At 35.6% G+C, this 23,177-nt stretch overlaps 1 protein-coding gene across 1 annotated transcript; it reads right to left on the minus strand.

Moving 5' to 3' along the window:
- Positions 1–3,401: 3,401 nt before the first annotated feature.
- LOC122077539 (glutathione reductase, cytosolic-like) lies at positions 3,402–21,312 on the minus strand. Its single transcript, XM_042643501.1, has 17 exons — positions 21,033–21,312; positions 20,565–20,723; positions 19,210–19,274; positions 18,683–18,752; positions 16,475–16,546; positions 14,947–15,150; positions 14,168–14,241; positions 13,972–14,055; positions 12,415–12,502; positions 12,099–12,180; positions 11,307–11,380; positions 10,969–11,076; positions 10,741–10,805; positions 9,144–9,257; positions 7,851–7,950; positions 5,472–5,525; positions 3,402–3,656 (listed from the first exon to the last, which is right to left on the minus strand). The coding sequence occupies exons 2-17, from the start codon at positions 20,703–20,705 to the stop codon at positions 3,561–3,563; spliced, it is 1,491 nt and encodes a 496-aa protein (XP_042499435.1). The 5' UTR covers positions 20,706–20,723; positions 21,033–21,312; the 3' UTR covers positions 3,402–3,560.
- Between the last annotated feature and the right edge of the window lie 1,865 nt (positions 21,313–23,177).

The raw sequence follows: 23,177 nt of genomic DNA on the forward strand, positions 1-23,177 counted from the left end.
AGTTTAATAAGTGGGTAATGGTGAGGGTCTCAGAACTTACCTTCCCCTTTCTTCCGTGCCTTCTTATATAGCTCTTCCGCCTTAGGGTTTTTCCCCTTCTTTCCTCTTAGAGTCCTACTAGGATACGTCCAACCTTCTGGGGGGAATATTCCCCTCATGCAGACGACGTGATCCCGCGTGATTCCGTGGGCGTGCCTCGGTGATTGAGCGTGCTTGAGTGTGAGTGGTTTCTTGCCGCCTTCGTCTGGCGGAGGACACGTGTCCCTGTAGTGACACGTGTCATTGCCCCCACCGAGAGGTCATTTTGGCTATATCACAAGCCATGTGGGAAATTTGGGGATTTCTCTGTGGAGAGGTGCTTGAAGCAGATGGATCGAGCGTTTAATTTTGGGACAATCAGATTCTGCGTATTTATGGGTTCACCCACAAATCTCTTGGTAGCCGGAGAGTGAAGAGGACCCGGAACGAAACAAGCAATCCTTTAGAGGTCAAAGATGAACTTGGTTTGCTTCATCCCTCGTTCAAAGCTGTCAAGGTATCCTCCTCTTCCCGAGTCTTAATGGGTTCTTACCAGTGACCATCCATGGCGAGTTCTATCTCCATTTTCAGATTAAGAATGCGAGGGTGTTCTGCTGCTGTTGAACGCCAGATTAAAGACTGGAGAGTTGGAGATCATCCTCTTTCAAGCCCCATTATGTTCGTTGTTAAAAAAAATAATAATAATGCATTCATATCTTGTATGATGTTGCTAGTTTCATTGCAAGTTAGTCTTGGAGATTAATTCTATTTTGAACAAATTTTCCTTCTTTTGATGAGTGTCTAAAACCATAATTATATAAAAAAGGAAAAGGACTCCATTTTGTGTTCGAAACCCTGCAACCTCAATCGGCCTTTGTGGAGAAGGAAGGAGACGAGGCAGAACCGCAGAAGGGGGGAGAGGGAAGGAGGAAGTAGGTTCCACATGCGGTTAAAAATGAATTGAATAAAAATAAAAGAATTGAAAGTGGGGTATTTTAGGATTTTTTTTTTTTTTCGAGTAACAACTAATTTTGGGAATTGAATAAATACTTTTAAAATTGAAACTAGTCAATGTAAAATAAATTTGAAACCTATTTATCTTGTAATTTATTTTCTTATCTAGTGGATTAAGGAAAATTACCTAGATCCACTAAATAAAAAAATAAATTACAAGATAAATAGGTTTCAAAATTATTTTACATTGACTAGTTTTATTTTGAAAATATTTACTCAATCCCCAAAATTAGTTATTGCTCGTGCGATTCAAAAAAAAATAAAAGTAAACTTTCTAAAATAAATTAGTTTCAACTTTAATTTAAGGTATTATTGATTCCACTAGCTGATGAACAAGGTATGGGAAATGCAAAGGGATAGGAGCCCCCCAAGGTAAGGAGGTGTAGGGTAGCAAAGCCTTGACCCAATTATTTTGGTATCGTTTATATTAGGGTAATTTTGTACTTTTAGGGATTAAGGTTTCTTTATATAGTAACACGTCAAAACAATATTTGTAAAACTGATCTCATAAGTAGATGTGAGGGCTAGGGTTTTGTGATTTTTCATCCAAAATAGTGGAAGCTTTAGTTATCACTCGACCGTAGATGTAGCCCTTCTTAGGTGAACCACGTAAATCTTGTGTGTTTGTGTGTATATGTGATTTTCTTTCGTTTTTGTTCTCCAAATCAATATTCTATTGTGTTGTTAATTCATAGCCGTTCAATATGATATTGGTTTTAAAAATCCCATAACTCATTTTAATAGGCCAATCAATGTGATAGATCCGGTTAGTCCAAAAGTAGTTCCATTTTATTTCCATATAAGACTAAGTGACGAGGAATTACTGATGTTTCAGTAATAACCCCTTAAAATTTTGGCCTTCTAATTTTTCTTGGTGACATTTTCACTGAGCTAGAAGCTCATCCCAAGCCTTTTGACTATTGAGATATGGCCTCTTACAACCTTCACGAGTTAAGATGACCTTTCTATTTCTTATAAAACTATTTTAATGACTGGATTGAACTCCTATTTATTAAATTCTCCGAATTAAACGCGAATAATTCTGCCAAACATAATTTTACCTAATTTTACGAATAATTCGGTCCTAATTCGAATCAAATAAAAAATTATGAAAAAGTCTCGAGCTTTATAAATTTTGTTTAAAATTCACGAATAATTCGGCCGAATCGAATTTTATCGAATTATAACCAAATTTTATCCCATAAAAAAAGAATATTGAATAAGTCAATAAACCTTTAGAAAATAATGTGATTATTATGCATTTGTTATCCTAATGTTACTTTTCTTCTTCTTCTTCTTTCTTTTTTTTTCTTTCTTTCTTTTTTTTTTAACCGACAAATCTTATCTTTCTTGAGGTAATCTCTCACACTTATACAAAAAATAAAATAATAATAATAATAAAATCTTTCACCCCATTTTGGTTTGACTAAGTTTTATAGTCGTTATTCTCCCTCTCTATACTTTAAGGTGAACATGCATGGTGGGTGACGTGGGTCGAGCAGAATTTGTATTCAGTCCCTTCTCTCAGTCTCTCTTTCTCTGATTCAATTATTTGAGTAATAGGAAATGAGTTTAGAAAAAAAGAAAAAGAAAAAAAAAAAGAGATGACTAAACATAATATTTTTATCTTTCAAATTTAAAATTTTAATTTTTATATAATTTGTATGTTACGTGCATATTATAATTGATAGATAATATGAAACAAGTATTGCAAATATTAAAAATAACATCCGAATTTGTTGTCCGCTTTTTATTTTTGTAAACGAATAATTTCCGAATCCGAATCCAAGCTCGAATTTTATTATCTCTGTTTTTTTGACCGATATTTTGACCGAATCGTTAAATTAATGAAATGAATTAATCCAAATAATTATTCATCGGAATAATTCCCAAATCCGAATTTAATATCTATGATTGAACTACGATTGTACCCTTGGCTGCAGGGTTTCAAAACTTGGAATCGGTATGGTCCGATTTCCGATTCTAATTGGTAAAATATCTGTTAAAATTGGTCAGAATTGGTCAGTGCTGATTTCAAGGTGAATCGTCCAATTCCCAATCCGATTCACCGATTTTTAAAACCCTGCTTGGCACTGCACTTGTGACCATCAATTACCCTGAGAATTTGAATACAGAATGGGAGATAATGGTTAGCAGGTCTGTTTCTGGTATACATTTCTCTTATATGAATTGCCCAGGCAAGGAAACAACGTGCCTGGGTAATACAAATATATATATATATATATATAATGGCGGTGGGGGACAAAAATGAAAATGGTTTCAAAATGAAGCAAGTAATCAAAATTTTCCAATCAACTTATAGATATTAGGGGCCCCTTTTGTGTAAGAAAACTAATACACCATCCCAGTAGAAAAAAAAAATGGTATGATTTTATTGTGTAATAAGATTAAGCCATATCAGACTTTACAACAAAGTCTTTATTTCCCTTTCGTGTGATGTAGGACACTATCAAGGATAAAAAGAAATGTCTCAAAATTGTTTCCATTCTTTGTTAAGTCTCTTATCTTCACAGATTTGTCTTTGGTTTGAGAGCTCCCGCCACACGCCTTGTTGCAGACCGCATTGTCACAAATTCTTCTGCAGCAGAAGGGTGGATACCCACCTGTACCAAAAATTTAAAACCCAATAAGTTATGGAGTAGAAAATACATATTAAACATGATTAGCTATAGGAAATTTCAGGTTTTAACTCTACGTAATGTTGAAAGCATTTTGGGTTCACATTAAAATGAATTAAAAGAGGAGGATAATATACAAAATTTAGTGAAGAGAAGGTAGAATACAAAATATTTGTCCTTAGCAAAGGGGAGAGTAGTATTATTATACTATAAAAGGACATACTCAATAAAACTGAGATAAGATGCCAAAATCGCTTGAACTCAAGAATGCATTATTCATAATCTGGGAATTTCTAAAGCTTTTTGTCATGGAAATCTGTTCACAATATTCCCTACTTCCAGCAGCTCTACTTAGCTTACCTTCTTTTATCAGCCTATATTGAATTTTGTCCAAGAAGTCGTCGACTAGATTGAAATTGGTGATGCAACAGATCATTTGTCAATCTAGGGGTTTTTGTGGACGATGGAAAAATTTAGATGAGGTATTGGTGGCAAATTAATGGATTATGTGTGATTCGAAAATTCAAGAGGGATCTCCTGGGTGGTTGTGTTAAGTTGATGTGGAGAAAGCATATGATCATGTCAACTGGGGATTCCTGGATTATATATACTTTAGTGGATGGGGTTTTACGGTTAAATGGAGTTGACTGAATGCATTCCATGTAGGGGGTCCTCTAAAGAGGATGACAGTTCTGTAGAAGGCATTTCCCTTTGCAATTTTCTGGTGTATTTGGAAGGAAGGGAATGCATGCATCTTTGTTGCAAGGGAGGAATCTCCTGCGAAGGTTGCTTCAAAGGTCATGTGGCTGGTCTCTAGCTGGCTTTCGGTCGTTTCGCAGTCAGGGATGTAAACACTTTGGGTCTGTGGGTTAGCTAGCTTCATTTTGTAAATGAGTAGTTCAAAGGCAAGGTTTTTGTTTGACTTCATATATATGGGGTTCGGGTTTTTGTAATTGGCGGGAAAGTTTATTTTTGTTGTAGGCTATGGTAGCCTTTGGCTTTGTGTAGCACCTGAGTGTACAGGGTGCCTTCTGCCTTCCATTGATACAATCACTTGGTTACCTGCTCTAATAAACTCCTATTTCATAACTTCATACAGTTTTCCCCTATTAAAACCTCTCTTCCACCATCTCAAACTTGAAACTTCACTGACATATTCCCCCTACATCAAACATCACTGAACTCTATTTATTTTGAGATTTAACTGAAAACGTAATACTTTATCAAGTAAGATATATGAATCCGATTATTCATTCCACTACATTTAGGGTAATAACTTCTAACTTCTAGCCACTGATAACTTTTATCACCACTTCCAAAGCATTAGTAGCCTACCCCTTGTCCTTTTAACTATATTCACTGATCTTTATTTCTAACCAACTTGGTCAACCTTTCCTGTGTCTTGCCACCTACAGATGCTACTCTAAAAATTCTTCACTCTTGCCACTGATTTCTCTCATTCTCATTGCAGTACATTATGTTGCCTTTTCACTGCCTAGCATGCAGCTTCATTTTGTACCATAGAATTACCTATTAAGACCATTAGAAGAATAGCCTAAGGTCACACTTCAACAAAACGATAGTAAGCCACTTTCTACCTCCAAGGCTCCAAGAAACACAGGAATGATGATTTAGATTTGTTCAAACACATTGCAGTGCCAGGTATTTTACCTTACCACTGTGACCAAAATCAGGCCATAGGGACCTCACAAGTAAAGATGACAGGGTACAAAAGAAGAGTCTTCCATGGCATTCAAAGACACCGGTGCACTAAATTCTAAAGAGAGAAAGTTGTCTTACCGTGCTGTCAAATTGTGCCTTTGTAGCTCCACACTTCAATGCAATAGCAATGCCCTGTGATGAACACCCAAAATGATAGTCAGAAATTTAAATTCAAAAGCAAAGGAAAAAGTAGAAGTGTGAATTTTATGGACTTAATCAGTAAAAGCACTTTTATTTAGAACACATCAGGATTATCTTGATATCACCCTTTTCTAGCCACATGGAGGCTAAAAGCATCCAACCACACCAGCCATCAAATGGTTAACGATATGCTGTAGACTTGTACTTAAGATTAGTCCATGCATCAAATTTGAGCTGATTCCTTATCAATGGAATGCATTGGAATTTAACTTTCTTTTCTTTTTTCCTCATTGCAGAGATGGAGATTGCAGCATGGAACATGGAGAGGAGGCCAAACATGTGGATCTATTCCAGAACACCACCTCACCATCCAAGTGTAAGAGAACCCAATCAACCTGAAACCTTACTCAGATAAGTAAAAATCTTCCTAACTGGGGAGTCAATCCCCACTGAATCCCCAGAGTCGGCAATCATATCAACATGTCAACCTGTCCTGTGTAGGACTCGACTGACATCCATGGCTTGTTCGAGTCTTCTGAATCCAAGGAGCAGGTCAATCATTACTTAATCCCTTCCTTGAATAGCTGGATGTTGTTTAGACTTAAAGTCAAGCACAACAATCACAACTATGCCATAGCAGCGGAAATCCAACCAATACACCACGCCTTTTTTTCTTTTTTTTTTCCTTTTTGTTTTTGAAGGAATTTAATATTTATCCTAAGACTGAACCTACATTAATACCAAAAATAAATAAAATATTGCAATTTCAGTGATTCAAACCTTAGGGTTGAGGTGTTCTAGGAAAAAGACAAAAAGTTAATGCTGCAACACTACAAAATCAAAGTTATAATTGTGTGTGTATATATATATATATATATACATACATAGTTGTCACGGCATCATGGCGACCCAAGGCGGTGGAGGGGTGGCTAATCGTTTTGGCGGTGAATCGCCCGCTATGGCATTGCCATGGCGATCAAATCGTCTATGTGTTATTTTTTATTTCCCCTATTTTCTAAAGTTATTTTGTATGTTATAATATATATACCATATGACATAAAAAACCAATCAACATTAAGCAACATCAAGTCATAAAAATCAACACAGCCACACTCACATCAAGTTATAAAAAATCAACATGACTTATTGACATTTAGAGAAATGCTCTTCTTCTATAATAAGTTTTATTGGTCAAATGATTTTATTTTTAGATGAGACTTTTTGTATTAGGTATAATAAAAAACCAGCTTTCCAACAAGTCTAAGATTACTTAAATCTGAGATGTTATGACAAAGTTATGTTCTGGTTAAATTTATTTTAAAGTTTGCAAATGTTGTTAAATTGCCTGAATGGAAATAATTTTATTGACATCAAAACAAAAGATTATTTTACCGGATTTTTGGTTTTTAGCAATGTTCTACTATGATAAGATTTATCAAATTTTCAGAATTGAGAAAAACCTTAGCATTCGAAAGTTGAAAATCTCCCTCCAACCAAAAATCCAATTTTTGTTCTTGGACCGGGTGGGTTGATTTTTTATCCTTTTGGAATTTGATTTTTAAACTATTTTTATTAGATTCAAATAGATGGTATTTGCTTATTAATAATATCATTTTGGTTATTTACTTAAATGGTATTTGGCATAAATAAGGGCAAAAAATATAAGGCAACATGCAATGCAACAAGGCGACAATCGCCTAGGCTCTAGGCAAACCGCTTGGATGCCAAGGCGTCGCCTTGACAACTATGTGTGTATATATATATATATACTATATGTGTGTATATATATGTATCCAATGTCCCATTTAGGTTTTGAAAACTACTATTTAATCCTAAAGCCCTCTTCAAAACTCTTAAAATAATAAGAATAGCCATGTTTAAGTGAGTTAGAACAATTGGCTTATGTTTTTTCTACTAATTCAAGAAGCTGTGTTCCACTTTGCAAGCAAGGGTATTGGATGGAATATTAGAAGTGCTTTATTCCAGCCAAGATACAATAAGGTAATAAAGCCATCTGCTGCCTTGCTTCTAAAACCGACCAGCCTCATCAGTTGGAGTGGCGATTCTCACAATTGTCTATATTGTCCTAGAGGAAGATTCTATTTTTAATAGTGTGTGTGTGTTGGGGGGGGGGGGATGGAGTGTAGATAGCTATTCCCTAAAACCAGATTATATATGATCCTTCAGTTCTCTCTTTCATGGGAAATAAGATAATTTTCAAGAAAGTTTATAATTGAAAGTAAACGAAGTTTAAGAGGCAATTGGCATATTCAATTCAAATAGTGGTAAAATACATATTTAAAATATGAAGAATACCTGCATAATTTCGGGAGAATCTGGTCCACACATTGCAGCTCCCAGAACTTTATCAGTCTCAGCATCAACAACCAACTTCATCACCGATTTTTCTTGTCTTCTGAAAGTGTGACAGCATAAAATAGAATCATAACAGAGCATAGACAAACCTAGAAGGTGCTACATGCTACACAGGAAGTAAAATTGTCTTATAATAGATCCCACAGATGTGCAATCAAACTAGAAGATAAACATCCAAAAGAGTTTGAAGCAATCAATGTCTATGTAGCCACCAGTTGATAAAGAGCATCGGGATTTCTGCACTGGTGTAAAACATAAGCACGAAGGCACATGCAAAAACTCATTACCTGAACAGCTTTTCCCTGATATTCATATGGTACATAGACCAAATATATTCAAGACCATGGCAGAGTACAACATCATAACATGATGAAACCACAAAGGTATTCCACTTTGCATTATGTGCCACAGCTCTACTCTCCCTCTTGGCCAGTTCACTGCCCTCTCCTTTATCAAAGGTGACTGTTTTTCCTTCTGAACTTACTTGAAACAGGGAAAGTTCCAGTTTTTAGTACCATTTAGTATAATTCTCAAATGTCTGACTGCTTTCCTCCTAGTGGTCCAACACTGCCGTAGTTGTTTAAACAACAGGAATTTCTCGAGTTCAACTAGTGAAAATCTGCCAATTTCTTCCTACATTGAATTTTTCTTTCCCATAAATAGTTCCTTGCTAGGGTTTTCCTGCTTTCCATATGAACTAGTTATCTGAAGTGAGGCAAAAACCTGCATGAGTTGAAAAATAGACTGGTACAAGTTGAAAAAGGTACTAGACTCGACATGGGAATGCACTGGTTGGCAGTGTCTATTGGATAAAAACTCCTAGATTGATCTGTCCCAGTCAACCACAAGCTTAACTTCTCCAGATATTTTATCCAAAAAATTTCTGTAATCAATGCACCAAAATGTTCAATTAGGAGAGTTTTCACTTCTAACAATAGTCTAGTGCCATGACCACATGGAATAGAGAAAGCATCATTCATGTTTGACCTGATTAAATTTTCACCAAATGAATCTTCGAACTCAGGGGCAAGAGAAAATTAACCAGGTGGTAAGTAGAAACTATATCTTTAATTCTTTGAGATACTATGGAAAAGTGATAAGTGATATATTTGAGAGTTATCACAGGGATGCATGGTGTTAGGCTTGTGATCTAGTAGTCCAATGGCAAATCCATTTAAATATAAAGCTTATATTTAACAAGTAAAAACGGCGCTTTCAAACCACTGTACGCACCCAGAGATAGTATTCTTCATTGGATTGAATGTAGAAGTGAAAACCAGAATATCACCCTTTGCTTGCTCTACAGCCTCCTGTTCGCTGAGGCCCACTACAGAAAGAGGAGGTATACTGCCAAGCAGAAAGACAGGATCGTCTGTTACTAAACACAGTTTTCCAACATCACTAGAACAAAATAATTCATTCACAATAGTAAAGTTTTGTATCTGCAATAAAATATGCAAAATTTGAAGTGACAATATCTGCAACCGAAGAAAGAGTTTGAGGGTGATCTGTTCCAAGAAAACAACTACCCGCACCAGATGTACATGTTCATGCATTTCGGTTTCCAGTATCCTAAATTGTTAGTCATGTCGCAAGCTACAGCTTCACTTATATTGACTAAACATAAAACTGGAACAAATTATGCAACTTTAATCACAAGTTAAAGTATGAATTTGTAACGAGATGAAACAGATCATTTTATCCACGAAAAGAAGGAAAAGAAAAGAAACAACGCAATGTTATCTCATCATAGAATGGACAAAAAAGATAGTGAGAAATTTTGAACTAGAAACTTCTTCAAAATGATCAAATGATAAACATCAGAACTTCCATCAGAGGTTTCTCTCCTCTCCTAGAATCAGTCTAGGGTGGACATACACTGATTGAATAATAGGACTAGAATCCAAAATCCATTTCAAATGTTCAACACTTCAACTTGATGCAATTCAAAATTCCTACATATATCTAGAAGCCCAAAATCAGAGGAGTTGCATACAGAGAACAAAGAATATAAGAACATCCAGAAAATTCTTAGTTCTTATAGTCCCAGAACTAGCAATCATAAGAATGTCTACACATGCAAAAGTCTATCTCAATCCAACTGAAATTCAGTGAAGCTATCGGAAATGGGAAATTGGCTGGTCTTCTACATGCTAGGAGAATCAGATGCAATTCCCCAGTGGTTTAGTAATACTTGATTATCAAGAACTTGAAATTTGACTCATTCAGGCATTATTTAAGATGGAAATTATTAAGAATATATACATCTCTCTTTTGATAATTTTAATATCTCACATATAACATAGTCCTTGTAGTATAGTATCACCATACTATTTGGGTTACCAATGTGAGGTTTGGTCATTCCTATAAATCAAATGCTTTCACTTTGTGAACAACACCCCAGATTCCATATAGAACAAGGATTTTCCCAATTGAATGATATTAGCATTCTTACCAATTTATAACATTCCACATGCATTAAAAATATGTTAAAAAATTTATGAAAAGTACAGCATTGAGTGTCTTTTGTTTCAGGATTACTTGTTTCTTATTGTAACTTGTTTTGTTGTACTGTATAGTGTAACACACCCCCCAAAAAAAATTGTTACTGCAGAATTTTCCTGCATATAGATAAAGGTATGAATCTGTATTATTATTTTTTGGCCAAGAATATAAGTATGTTTTATCAAATACAAACTGACTATGCGATTTCAGTACACTCGCGAAAATGATAAATCAGCTTCTGTGAAGTTTAAACTGAAACCATCAAATGGTCTAAATACATAAACATACATTTGAAAGAATCTTGTGAACGAGATAAACATGTTACCTGAATACAGCACAGGGTACATTACTGTGATCAGCCTTAGTAGGTTCACCACCAAAAACAGTTTTCTGCAGGCAATGTAAGAGGAATGAAATTTTAGTTCAAATTGAAAACAAATATTTCCTAGTTCCTCAACAAAACAACTAACAAAGGAGAATAAGTTTCATGATAAGTGACTGAGCTCAATGACTATAATTGATGAAGATTCAGATGCCCCACATAGGCACATACCGAAAAGCAGGTTCCCTCCATTAAGGCAACAGGAGTAAGATTTATTCGGTTTGTAACATCACCAATAGCCCATATACTAGGGATGTTTGTGCGGGAGTACTCATCCACCTGTAAAAATATGAAAATAAATAACTGGTCTCCTTCCATAATGGTCCACAATCATATCATGAACTTGTGAGCTTTGGCACTGCATATTTTTGCTAACATGATTGTTGCATAATTATTGTATAGAATTGCAAAAGCAACACTACCAAATAAATAACATGAACTTTTTGATATAGTAATCTAAGAGAGGAGACTAGCAAATTCAGGACAGAAAGGATGTAAATGCCAGTCACCTTCACAGCTCCTGCTGCATCAAGTTGAACACCTACAGCTTGCAAATTCAACCTCTTTGAATGAGGAATCCGACCTGAAACCAGAGAACGGACACATGATCTATGTTCTTTTTTTTTCTTCTATAAATTTATAAAATTATCATAGTTATGAAAGATTAGATGGCCATAAAAGTAAGTTGCAAGAGTCCTCGTAACTGATGACGACTAGAACTCCCAGGTTAAAGAAGGTTATGGACAGGTTTCTTTTCATGTCCGAAGGAATGGAATAGCATGGATGCAATATGAAGCAAATTGAGGCTGAAAATGGGAGACATTTAAAGACACTTATCATCCTTTATCTGCAAGAAATATTGTATGAGAAGATACTCCAACAGGAAAGAAAATTCCAGAAATCAAGATCATGTTCACTAGGTTTCAATTCAGCATTTACAGACAATTGCAGTAATATTTCCTCCAACATTGTCAATATAAGGTCATTCGTATAGCCGTGCTTATCTTCAGGATGTCACGTAAGTCTTCAGCCAAGGCAACGCATTTAGGACTATATAACTGCTAACACCCACCATTAATGTAATGAATTCTAAAAACTTAATGTTTTCAAACTCCAGTCTTGTTGACCAAGATAACCAAACTACCAAGTTCCCACAACGGAACATTAGTGAAAGTGAACATATCAAGTATGTAACCATTTTGTGACATCAATTATGGAAATGTACAAACAGCACATCAGATCCCTTCACAGATGAATAAGACAAAACACAATTATGTGCCAAGGAATTGGTTGGAAATTACCAGTGGCAAACAGTACAACATCTGCCATCAATTCTTCCCCATGGTCTGTATGAACTTTAATGCCATCTTCAGTTTTAATCAACTGAAACAAAGAAAGCAAACATAGTAATAAGTTGAAACAAAGAAAGCAAACATAGTAATAGCTTGAAATTTTCAGCAACCCAAAAAAAAAAAAAAAAAAAAAAAAAAAAAAAATAAATAAATAAATAAATAAATGAAAGGTAGAAACCCAATGGACACTAGCCAGAAAAGGAAATTAAAGAATGAGACAGAACAATGCATATGATGACACACAGCCCTAAAGAACTAGTTGTACCTCTTTCAAATTAGACCCTGGGTGCAGATTAATTCCTCTACCTTCCAGATTTCTTGCGACTGCAGACCTCATTTCATCATCAAAACCTCTGCAATATGTCAAATAATTAAGCCAGCCAGCCTAAGCATTCTAGACATACAAAGACCTAGTAAAGTAATTATATGGGATCTAACCAACAGAAGTAAACGAAACAGAGGAAACAAATGTTTGAGAGTCAAATAATTATTTTATACGATTGCCTCTGTATATTATCATTCTTCTGCAATTACCATGTACCAATGTTATAGGTCTACTTTGCTGCAGCATAAGGGACAACCTTTTTCCATTATAGGCAGCGACAAGAAGTTCATTGATGTGAACTAAAAATTTAAATGAGATAAAACAGTGAACCATGTAGTTCACTCTCATTAAATGAGGGAGGGAATGGAACAGAAGAAAACTTAAGATGAGAAAATATACAAATTAATTTTTTCCAAATCAAACTGAGCCAAAAACTAAGCTGGAAGCTTGGACTTTCAGTCTCATAAACACCGTTCTTTTAGGAAAAGGTGAAAATATATTTTCCCTCCTTTGTTGAAAGATGACATGTTTGCAATAGTACATCCCATCCTCTACTCACCTTCTTACAGCTAGGATTTGAGGAAGTCCCGTACCCCCTAAGTGGAGGCTTTCAATCAGGCGGCGGTACTAGACGGGGTACCAACAGTTGATCCATTAAAGAAGACGCAACTTTGGCTGGCAAATCAGCGCTTCATGTGTAAGCAGGAAAAGGATAGTTGGTGCACCTTTTCATTCAGTGTAAAACAATTATCGAATGTCAAGCTATTAGATGAATTATTTTGGATTGACTAGACCACTCAACAAAAACTGTAACCTTTTCTCCACATGGTTTATTAAAAAACCTTCACTTCCTTTTTTTCTCCCAATTATGATGCTAATGGTTTATAAAATCATTTGGCATATTTTATGTCCATAAATCCACTGTCAAGGCTTACACGAGTCTCTACTAGTCAAACCTATCTAAATTTTCCCTTCCTCTGCCTGCAAAATTGGGAGGAAGAGATGAACATCAAGTGTTCTATATGAAAAATAAACTAAGTCTATCAGTAATCTTCATTGAAAGTAAAAGAATGCAGTAGATATTCACAGATTTAAACAAGACACTTCAGTGATTTACTTCATTATTGGTGGTCCAAGATGCCCTAAAAGACTTAGTTCTATCACATAAAATGGGAATTGGCATTTTCAAACATAGTAATCATGACCCCCAATTACCTGCTAACAACTTTTACATTTATTTCTGGTTTTTATTCTTCATATAGTAAACGTTATTATTGAAGAAATGGTCTCAGAGGAAAGATTTTAGGAACTGCATTCTCGTGTTTTTTCTTTAAGAAATGCATATAGAAGGCTAGAAGTTACCATGAGTCAGGAATATCATAGTAGCTTGTCAAAAAGAAACCATAAGATGGATTACTTGTTTCTTTTGACTGGGGGTGTTTAAAAAATATGATATTCATAGTCAGAGAACAAAACCATAAAAACCTTCATTACAACCTTAATGGAAGTTCCTTCCTATAAAATAGGTCCACGGTAGCACCCATCCCGCGCCATATTGAAGCAAATTCTACAGCAATGTACCTATATAAGACGAAATAGAAGTCAAGCATACTTATGACCATAAAGAGAATTAACCACACACACACACACACACACACACACAAAAAAAAAGGACAAATAGATAGTAACATACCCTCCACCCAATACCACAGCTCGTTTAGGTAACTCGTCCAAGCTCAAAGCCTCGTCCGAGGTGATACCCAATTCCTAAAATCCATATCAAATACACATTAGGTAGTATGATAGTAAAGCAGGAAGGGAAAGATATTAAATAAATGGTCTTATACAAGGATTATTCCTTCAAAGTTTGTATCCGATTGATTCTGGGCGTTGCAGATATAAAGAACAGAAAACTGTTCAAACGATTGTCCCTACAAACCAAACTGATGATGCTGGAGGATGTTACAAAGTACAGTAAAGGGTAGCATCTATGTTGTCAGACACACTCATAACCACAACTGACAGAAGCAAGAAAACAGAAGGATTACCAACCTTGTAATCTAAAAAGCAGGGCCATGGCATTATCTATAGATAGATACCCGAATAAATAAAAGAGAAAAGGAGAATATCAAGAGAATTAAGAAGTACAGTTTATGATTTCCCTACAGTAAAATGGACTCCCAAACTAACATAGAATCTTCCTAAGCCATGAATTTTATATTTAATTCAGATTGAACTTGAAGAAAATAGTTAATGTTGTGTACAAGAGAAGCTAAAGAATATTGATTTAGGTATCCCAAGCAATGCCTTGTATGTCTGTAGATTTAACAAGCTTAAATCTTCAATATAGAAAGCATAGAACAATTTTAACCATTTAATAAAAAAAAAGGCTTAAGCCACGTACGGTCACAGGTGACAGCCTGACAGGACACCCATAAAGCTTACTGTAGCAGACAAGTTCAGAGGAAATACCTGCCCAGGAATAGGTGGACGTTGAGCCCTACTACCAGTTGCTATCAAGATATGTTTTGCTGAAAAGCTCAATTTAGTACCATCTATTTGTGTCACCTCAACTTCATGGGGCCCAATGATCCTTCCCTCACCTTCAAATGACTTAACTCCAGAATTTGTCAACATCTTCTTGTATATTCCATTTAATCTAACTATTTCTTGTGTCTGCAGCGTCCACAGAAGGTAATTTAGAATATTCTCATGTCAACACCAAAAAGTTAACCCCTCCCCCCAACCCCCAAAAAAAAAAAAAATTAAAAATTAGAAAAACTTCATATTGCTATTAAAAAAAGGGCAAACACTTCCCCTTGGGGCCTCTATTCTGCCGCCTTTTCATTTGAACCATTTTAGAGACTGAAGCATTCCAGAGACAAACAAGCAATAAAGCAGAACTCCAGAAAAGACGAATCAGATTCTCTTTTGAATTTTTATTTCTAAGGCATGGGCCACCTTAAAAAGAATTCAACCCCTAAGCTTAATTTGTACAGACATGAAATGTTATACAAGGTTGGGAAATATCAATTAACTATAATCATATATTGTCCACCAATTTCCATGTTCTGCAGTTCAGCCATTTCCTTATTGTCGATGCCTCAGGCTTCTCGGCAGGACTTAATGTTAAAATGAAGATCCCCCCTAAGAAAAATAATAATAATAACTATCATCATTTACCTTTGCTATGTGGACAGTTCATGCACACCCAGAGTGCCCATATCAACATTAAAGGACATGGGTATGGTATGGGATATGTGTCCCATGCACACTCAAAAGTCAGACACTAGGATATCGCTGCAAAGAAGATAAAGATGACTAAGAACCTTTCTTTAGACACAGGTTTTTGACACATAAATCCCCCTTCTTGACATTTTAGCTGAGTCCCCGTAGTCATATTTTGGACACATCCCATATCTTAAGTTTTAGACAAGAGGTGGATCCAACTCCTCGACACATACCTGCACCCAATTCCCGTACCTGAACCCACGTAACAAGTCAACTAGTCATTTAACCCAATAATGCAAATAATGAGACGTGTGCTGGAGGAGCTATTTTTAGAAAGAACAATTTTTTAAAGTGAATTAGTTGCAACACAAGCATGATACTGTGGTACTGAAGAATGCATGAAGCTGCTTTTAAAAGAATAAATTTCCTGGTAAGAAATTTACATTATATGATTTTTCATTTGATGAGTTTTTCAACTTTCTTTTTTTTTTATTTTTATAGAATAGTACAATTTACTTCTTTCTGATTTTGAACGATAAAAAATCCATTTGTCACAAAGATAATAGACAACAAAAAAACCACTCAATTTTGGGGCCCACTGGAACTATTATTCTGCTGTTTTTAACTATTATTTCTTTCTTGAAGTAGTAAATGTTCTTGTATACTCCTCTTCTCTGTTTTACATTTGTCTCTAATGTGAAAAGAATGGCTAAAACATTCTTATGTGATTGTCATATACATGCAATGAAACAAAAATATTAACACTGACCTTCTTCTGCAAGAGTGTTTTCCAGGTGTAGTCAATCTTCTCATTCAGTTCCCACCCATAATTTCTCGCATCCTACAGAAAACCACACTTAGCATTCAGGGAAGCAGTCTAAACCACAAACCAAATCAATCATAATCCTATGAGTTTAATTCAGATTCCACCCACATTAAATGCAGTCTAATAAGTCCAATGACTAAAGACATGGTGCTTCACACAATGATAACACTTAAGACAGGTAGCAGCGATGAAGGTTTGTTATAGATACTTATCCCATTACATCCTACATTTGGAACATGAGTTGAGCCCATATCTTACACACTAGTTTAGCATTTTCAGTAATTAAAGATTTTCTAACACATTCACTAGAATAATCATCCGAATGCATTACTAATACTAACATTTAATCATTTGAGAAGTGCACCCGACTAAAGGGATTATTATGTTTTACACTCATAATTTTCCCCACCCAATAATTTGAACTTTCTTAAATACACCCTCCTTTTTGAAATATGCATTTTTTTTATAGGGAATATAAAGTAAAGATGCGGCCTAATGGAAGAACTGCAACACTAACATTTAATCATTTGAGAAGTGCAGCCAACTAAATGGATTTTTATGTTTAACTCTCATAATTTTCCCCACCCAATAGTTTGAACTTTCTTAATAACTCCCTCCTTTTTGAAATATGCATTACTTTTTTTATAGGGAATATAAAATAACGATGCGGCATATGATGGAAGAACTGTAGAGGATAAGCTCTCTGCTCAAAGATTACAAGGCCACTATAACAATAAAGGACTATATAAACCGGGTTCGAAAACTTGGCGATATCTCGCTGAAATCTCGGATATATTGGTTTTTTTTTTTTTCCCTGAAACAAAATTGCTTATGAAACACAAAAAGACACAATTTTGGTCATTTCGTTTTGAAATTTCACTCATTTTGTTCCAAAAAATGCAATATCTTGTCGATTTTTGGTCATCTCGGTCATTTTGTCTTGTTCACTTTGCTAATTTTGGGCATTTCAGCCATTACCCCACCCCCCCAAAAAAAGGCCAAGCGAAACATGTGGAAAAAGTACACTATTTCGCCGAATTTCGTATTTTGGTGGTTTTGAAACCACCGAAAAGAAATGAATTCTTGAACCTTGTATACAAAAGAAAAGAATAAACAAGATGTTTGTCCAATTATACTTTTTTTTGGGGGGGGGGGTGGGTGTTAATATCCGAAAATGCTTCATGGAGAAAAGTCTGCTGCCTCAAAAAATTCATAAATCACAAGTCTGAAAAAGCTATCAACATTCCAAATTACTGGCTCACTGTGCAACTTTTATCTTGAATTAATGCATGAGTTTCAAACCTTCCATACTCCATACACATGAACAAAATTAAGTTTCTAAATCTTAACCCACCTGTTGTTTAAAACATAACTGGACACACAGATTGTACTAGGAAATTGGGTTGGGGCTTTGCAGGTTGAGGAGTGGCCAGGGAGTGGCTGGGCTCCTGAGGTGGCTGTGGTAGGCTCTAACTTAATCTTATCCCATTGCCATCTCTTGTAATATTCACTATAATCTTATGCCTTTGTTGGCAACCCTTAGAGTTCTTGCCTAAATATTAGGCTCTCTCAAAATACAAGAAGGTAAATTAATAAAGCAAAGGACCAGAAGCCATGTGAATCTTAGGCATGCTGGGCCCAGCCTCAGGCTTTTTTAGGCCTGGACCCAACCCCAAGATCCATACCTGAGCCTGACTTTTAATGGAAGAGGCCCTGATACACTCTGCTTTGATGGTTGGGTTCAATCCCACCCCACCCACCCCCACCCCCCCCCCTCCACCCCCCAAAAAAATAAAAATAAAAAGAGTTCACCTATAAATGTAAAACTGACCATAACAAGCTTTCCTACTCTAAAAGATTTGAAACAGAAAAAGGTGAAGAGATGGTACTTGAACTCACTGAAATGTTCAAACAATCATAAGAAGAAATCCAAGATGTTCCATCGATATATGACTTAGATATTAAACTACCTTGGTTGGGGGAGAGACAATTCTCCTAGTGATTCAACATCTTAAAACATTTACTACAGGAATAGGCATAGGAAAAGATGCAGTGTAACATAAAACACGTATCTAAAGATGCTCCATGCCTCCATTCATTAAAATATTTATGAAACTATTTTAAGTTTTCAAACAGGGCTCAAGATCTCACCTCAAGTTCACCTCCTAAAGATGCTCCATACACCAATATCTTCTTGGGCACACAACCACGAATAACACACCTATAGCACCAAATGTGTGGCATATCATTTAACATGCAATGTTTAGTTAAAAATATGCTCTGCATATACCACACAAGTATTAATCCAGATCCAACAAAAAACCTCCTGTCCAACAAAAGCTGTTTCCCACTGATTACAAATAATATATATATATATATATATATAAATAAAATAAAATATAATAATATTAATCACCATGACAGGGTCCTTTGCTCCAAAATAGAACTATAACTCAGGTGGTTTCTGCAACAAGGGGATGCAAACCCCATCTGAAACATATACAGAAAACGCAAGCACAACCAATGGCCACAACCAACCTTGTCATTCATATGTTAAGAAAAGGACTGGGGGTTTAGGTTGCTTAAAACAATTCCAAGGCTCTTTCATGTAGGTCTTTTTTTTTTTTTGGTAGGAGGGTGGAAGTAATGGCAGCAGTCAAGTCAGTTTATAAACTTACGTTCCTCCAAATCCTCCAAGTACGTCAGAGCTGACAGGGTGAAACGGTAGCTCACAAATTGCAACCTTGCAACACAATTTCCAAAATGGTTAGTGTTGGAATTGAAATTCCACTAGTTAAGGGAACTAAAGCATAGAAAAGGCATAGAACATATACCAAATTCTCCAAAAAGAACTTAGAACCATAAATAAATAATTCAAATCAACTCAACTTTATCCCAACGAAATGAGGTCGGCTACATGAATCCTTTTTTCTCAAATAAACTCTATTCAAATCCATACTTGTAGCCCTAAGCTATACATGTCTTTCCTCACCACTTCTCGTACAGTCATTTTAGGTCTAGGCCTGGATCTTTTAGCTCCTTCAATCTGAATTAAATCACCTCTCTATACTGGAGCATTCAAAAGTCTCCGCTGCATATGTCCATAAAAACTCAAACGACTCTCTCGCAATTTATTATGTATTGGAGCTACTCCTAGATTAGCTCGAATTTTTTTATTCCTTACTTTATTTTTCTAGTTTTACCACTCAACATGCTCATTTCAGCTACACTATGTTTGTTTATATAGTGTTTCTTCCCTGCCCAACATTCAGCTCTACAAATCATTGATGATTGTATAACTGCCTATAAATATTTTCCTTGACGCACCCTTCCACATTGTCCATCCTATTATAATTCTTGGTGCAACATCATCCTCTATTTCTCCTTCATTTATTATTGAACCTAGGTATCAAAATTTTATTTGTAGTATCTCCCAATCATCAATTTTATCATTACTAAAGTTACATATTATATTCTCTTGTTTTTGTTCAACTTATCTTAAAAACTTTTGATTCTAAGGTTGATCTCCACAATTCCAACTTTATACTTATCCTTGCTTTTGTTTCATCTAGCAAAACAACGTTTTTAGAAAAAAGCATACGCTAAGGAATTTGATCTTGAATGTCTCTAGTCAATTCATCTATGATTGACGCAAATATGCATGGGCTTGGCAATGATCCTTGATGTGATCCAATTGTTTAACTTTTACGAAAACAACTATTTCATACATCATGCCTCCAACAAAAGGTAAAAGGAAATGATATTAACAAGTTCATTTAGTGGTCAGTCTTCAATCAAATAAACCAGCCGGCCATCCAATTAAAAGAAACACCACCATGCATCTAAAGAGTTACTCAATGGGGAATTAAGTCATTCAATTTTAAGATAAAATAAAACTTGCATAAGGAAGCAGCAGATACATGACATACAAAAGAAAACCCAATTTTTCATTTCTGAATTTATTTTGCCTTTCTTCTTTTCCCTATCTGGGTAGCTTTTCATTTTTATTCAATTTTTAGTTTTCTGAATTTACCTTTGCTCCAAATCCAGCTGAAAATCTAGATGCACGGACACCACCACTGCCACCGCCAATAACAAACAGATCAAAATCAAACTGCGCCCCACCATCATTAGAGTTGCTCAGCTTGCCATCAATAAGCATCTTTCTTGACATGATTACAAACTTATAAAGCTGATACCACACCAAACAAAAAGAATTTCCATTTTCAGTAACAAAAATGGTTGATGAATCACAACAAAACTAGTTTTGATTAAAAAAAAAAAACGCATATTAACAAGAAATAACAAAAACAGAAAAGTTAAATTCGTTATGAATTCTATTGAAGTATCCAAACTACATGATCAATTTTTCCAATAAAAAGCTAAAAGATTTTAAAAAATGAAAGCCAAATATGGACGGAATCAAATAAAACCATACTCGAATGATCTATTTCTCTATAGAAAATCAGATCAAAGGCTTTGTTGCAATCGCGAAGCTCACCTTACGAACTCGAAGTTCAGAGAAAACTTGCTGCGATTTAAGATTCTAAGGTCTTCAAGGATAGATAACAATTGATCAGAAGACTACCAGGACAGCTTTTATAAACTGAGACAGCGATCCTTTCAGGACTGGAGCATTTATAGTCAGCGACTACACAATAACGACTAGAAAACACATTTAATGGAAGAAAGAGGCGGCGAAGTCGCCACTTTTGTTCTGGTCTTTTCGTTGGATTCCCGGCATTCGCACCAATCGAACGACCCCTGGGATTCAGAATAATACTATAACGGAAATTTCAGTTTTTAGCAAGCCATAGAAGGGACCCACAAACAGGGTTTTAAAAAACTCTGGTTCGGCTAACCCGGTTCGGATCTGGATAGGTATCTTTTTCTTTTTTTCGTGGAGAAAGTTCCCTAAAAATAAGCATGGCTTTTACATCAACACAAGTGCTAATAGAAGCACATATAAAAGCATCAACATCAGCAAGATTTCTACTTTTCATGGGGTAGGATGGTCATTTTGTCTTCAAATGTGTCTGAGCATAGAGGTCACACTGCTTTCTGGGGTTCTTTCTCCCCTTTAACTTTAGGTACTATTTTACTCTTATACCTTACCAATAGATCCGTCGATATCACATCGGGATTGGGGATCGATCTTGTTCAATACCAATTCAATCTAGGAGATCCTCATCGATTCAATCTGATTTTTAAAACTATGACCACAGAGGAATCAAGAAAATGACCCACATAGGAGTTATAATTGGTACCAAGAGAGCCACAACCTTCTTGGAAAGTAGGAAAGATGTTACAGTTCTATGACTAGATGTTGTCAAGGGGTCTTGATCCTTGAAGCACTCTCCTCAGGGAGAAGTGCCAACCACAAGGGAAACCTTGGATCGGCCACATGTTTTGTTATATCTTCATAAACCCAACCGATTGTAGGTACACTAGCACATTTTCTTTGTTCACCTCCTCACTTTAGATGATATCTCTGCACTTACGTACTAAATCACTCGTGACTCCTCATAGGAAAGGGTGTTGATCAGGAGTCCAGTTCCTCTACACGTACAGCTTAGCTGCCAAAACCTCCCCCTCTAATTCCATAAACACCCTTCTTCACCTTTTAAATGGCATCAAACGAGATAGGTGTTGGCACGTGACCCATACTTGCAGGTGAATGTATAAAGGAAGTGAACTTATTAACATTTGGGTTTGATTATGCTTCTGATATAAATGACCTAAATCCAATTGATTATTAATCGGTCTCAAGCGATCAAATTAAATCAATTAGGTTTAGATAATCGATTCTTAATTGGTTTGCTCTTTTTACATGTTCAAAGCCTGATCTCCCACTTATGATCCTTAAATGAGATCCAAAATATTTTACATTGTTGATATGTACGGAAAAAAGTTTTTTTTTTTGTCCGAGAGAGGTCCTGAGCCTAGTTAGTTTATTCGCGTTTAAAACGCGTTTAAAACGGCGTCCCGTTTTTTTGCCGTTTTAAACGCCGTTTGCCGAATTTTTCACAGAAAGTCGGTAAAAAAGGGGAACGGGGGCTATTTGAAGTTTTTTTGCCGTTTTAAACGCCGTACCGTTTTTTTTACAGTAAAAAAATGGATTTTAAAAAATATAAACGTTTTAAAATAGAAACGTTTAAAACGGGACTATTTATTTTGATTGTTATCTAGGTATTTAGAGAATTATTATACCAATTTATGTCTATATATTGCCCTTTTTTTGACACCGTATTATTTAAATATAAACGTTTAAAACACGTATCGTCCGTTTTTTATTTTTTCCCGTTTTTATCGTATTTGACCGTATTTTTGACCGTCTCGTTCACGTTTTGATCCGTTTAAAACATATCCGTACTGAACAATATTTTTTTGCCGTTCCCGTTTTAACTAACAGAGGTCCTGAGTCATAAGCACTATGCCCTACATAGGGTTGTGCACCTTGGTATGTGGGCGCAGGGTCTCTCGTGGACAGAAAACACTTGTTTTCCTAAGATTTTATAAATCCTTTTGTCAAAGAATAACTTATAAGGTTGATTGACGTATAATTCCGTGTTACCCAAGATGGTTCGTAGAAAGTGGAAACCCAAACGACAAAGTATTTCTTTGAAACCGTAGAAGTCGTTTCCGA

Source organism: Macadamia integrifolia, chromosome 4 (genome assembly GCF_013358625.1).
Source record: "Macadamia integrifolia cultivar HAES 741 chromosome 4, SCU_Mint_v3, whole genome shotgun sequence".
Lineage (NCBI taxonomy): Eukaryota > Viridiplantae > Streptophyta > Magnoliopsida > Proteales > Proteaceae > Macadamia > Macadamia integrifolia.